The sequence below is a fragment of the Amphimedon queenslandica genome, unplaced genomic scaffold (assembly GCF_000090795.2).
Source record: "Amphimedon queenslandica unplaced genomic scaffold, v1.1 AMPQUscaffold_5799_Cont22239, whole genome shotgun sequence".
In the NCBI taxonomy this organism is placed as follows: domain Eukaryota; kingdom Metazoa; phylum Porifera; class Demospongiae; order Haplosclerida; family Niphatidae; genus Amphimedon; species Amphimedon queenslandica.
In genome coordinates this window covers 1-1,746 of record NW_003553906.1, presented here as the reverse complement: position 1 = coordinate 1,746, position 1,746 = coordinate 1, and the positions used below count along the sequence as shown (strand labels likewise).

At 35.3% G+C, this 1,746-nt stretch overlaps 2 protein-coding genes across 2 annotated transcripts; one reads left to right on the top strand and one right to left on the bottom strand.

The window, feature by feature from the left end:
* Positions 1-147: 147 nt before the first annotated feature.
* On the top strand, positions 148-863 carry LOC105316042 (uncharacterized protein C19orf52 homolog). The gene has a single exon (XM_011410837.2). The coding sequence runs from the start codon at positions 312-314 to the stop codon at positions 837-839; it is 528 nt and encodes a 175-aa protein (XP_011409139.1). The 5' UTR covers positions 148-311; the 3' UTR covers positions 840-863.
* A 104-nt stretch (positions 864-967) lies between these two features.
* Positions 968-1,740, bottom strand: LOC109592264 (uncharacterized). Its single transcript, XM_020007758.1, has 3 exons — positions 1,511-1,740; positions 1,392-1,454; positions 968-1,305 (listed from the first exon to the last, which is right to left on the bottom strand). The coding sequence occupies exons 1-3, from the start codon at positions 1,737-1,739 to the stop codon at positions 983-985; spliced, it is 615 nt and encodes a 204-aa protein (XP_019863317.1). The 5' UTR covers position 1,740; the 3' UTR covers positions 968-982.
* Positions 1,741-1,746: the final 6 nt, after the last annotated feature.

The following is a 1,746-nucleotide window of genomic DNA, read 5'->3' as shown; positions in this document are numbered from 1 at the left end:
ATTAGCCCTTCCTGCCTGCCACTCCCACTCTCACTATCGGCAGGTGTATATTCACCATGGCCTATCTGAATACTTAAATGAGTGGTACCCTTTTGAAAATAGCAACTAAATATAATTTTAAAAATTAAAATTATCATTTTTAGTACTTTTTGAAATCCTTTCTCAGAGACTGCTTTTATCAGATCTTCAAATTTTGTAGTTCCAACAACAACAAGAACAGATTTCTTAGGCATCCCTAAAAATTAAAAATTTAACCCTTTGCAATGTCACGGCGTTAAAATTTCATATAGTCTAGGCGTGGTCACAATAAAATGACATCTTTCTCGAGATGGCTTAGCTCTAGTAAACGCTTATCAAGATGGAGTGGACGGTTTAAGAGTTTGATGAGTGACTATGCTACAGTATGCAAGGATGTACTAGAATATGCAAAGAAGAAACCACTCCGTTTCACTACTATGGTAACGATTGGTTCTTTTGCTGGAGTCTCATGGAAGAAGAATCCGGACATGAACGGATTTGTAAACGAAGTACTTCAGTATTCTAATGAGATATCGTCTTGCAGTGAACTAACGAGGAATCCAACAGCTCAGAGAATTGTAGAGGGGCATTTATCAGGGATATGTAATCGATCATTGGATCACGTCAATCTTGGAGTGTGTTCTCTAATTATACGGCTTCCTAATTATAAGGATTGTAAGAATTATATGGAGACGTGTCCCCAATTAAAGCCCCACTGGTGGACGATGAGAGAGAGGATTGTAGATATTGGGTTTTGGGATAAATGGTGGGTATTGGAAAAAGACATGATAGACTATGATGTGAATCCAGAATCATTTTAATATTATTCTTTTCAAAATACTAAAAGTTACATAGTAAAAAACTAAAAATGTCAAGAATGTTATGTATGTAAAACTTCATATAAAACTGCTGAGACTAAGCATATAAGGTGTGTGCATAACGGTACAGGTAAAATCACATTTGTTCACATACATTGTCTCTTGCTAGCTGATGCATCACTTTTGCTTCCTTTTCTCTTTGACAAACTTCTCTTTATCTCATTAGCTAAAGTAGCTTCCCCCATACTTTCCAATGCTTCTACCAATTGCTTGTAAGTAGGAGGTCCCTTACCACTGGACTGCTTCAGCCAAGCAGCTAGCATTTTCATTAGGCAGCTATCTATGTCTTTGCAATCAGTTTGTATTTTGTCCAGTTCTGTGTAACGAACATCAAGTTTTAAACCTAATACATCCCATTTAGTTATTGAATTGTTCAATAATCCAAATACTTCATTGTGATCATCTAAACCTATGATTAATTAATTAATTTAAAGTAAAGGACTAAAGGCATTTTTAGCATAATTATACATATAATAGGTAGGATTAAAATCTTACTAAGTTCATTAACTGTGGCAGTGGAAGTATCAGAATCTGTTAATTGTCCGTCATTTTTTGAAACTATGCATATAAGTTTAAAAAATACAGTAACATGTTTAATGAAATTTTGTACTTACTATCAAGCCAATCTATCCATGACCTGTCATCATCAATGTGCTTTGTAGGATCTTTGGTGCATGTGAACATGCGTTCTCCAGTGATGCTTTTTGTAATTAGAAGAACGTGTTTCTGTTCATTGCCACATGGGCAGTAGAATGCTTCTTGAGGGATAGCATTCTCACCAAGGCTACGAATCATTATTGCTTCAATAATAGCTTTCTTTATGTCATCTCTAGCTAATGACATAGAAGGA

Coding starts and splice junctions, on each gene's coding strand:
- LOC105316042 (XM_011410837.2), top strand. CDS start 312: ATGACATCTTTCTCGAGATGGCTTAGCTCTAGTAAACGCTTATCAAGA.
- LOC109592264 (XM_020007758.1), bottom strand. CDS start 1,739: ATGTCATTAGCTAGAGATGACATAAAGAAAGCTATTATTGAAGCAATA. Junction 1,455..1,510: donor ATGGATAGATTGGCTTGATA/GTAAGTACAAAA, acceptor TTATATGCATAG/TTTCAAAAAATGACGGACAA. Junction 1,306..1,391: donor TGCCACAGTTAATGAACTTA/GTAAGATTTTAA, acceptor AATTAATCATAG/GTTTAGATGATCACAATGAA.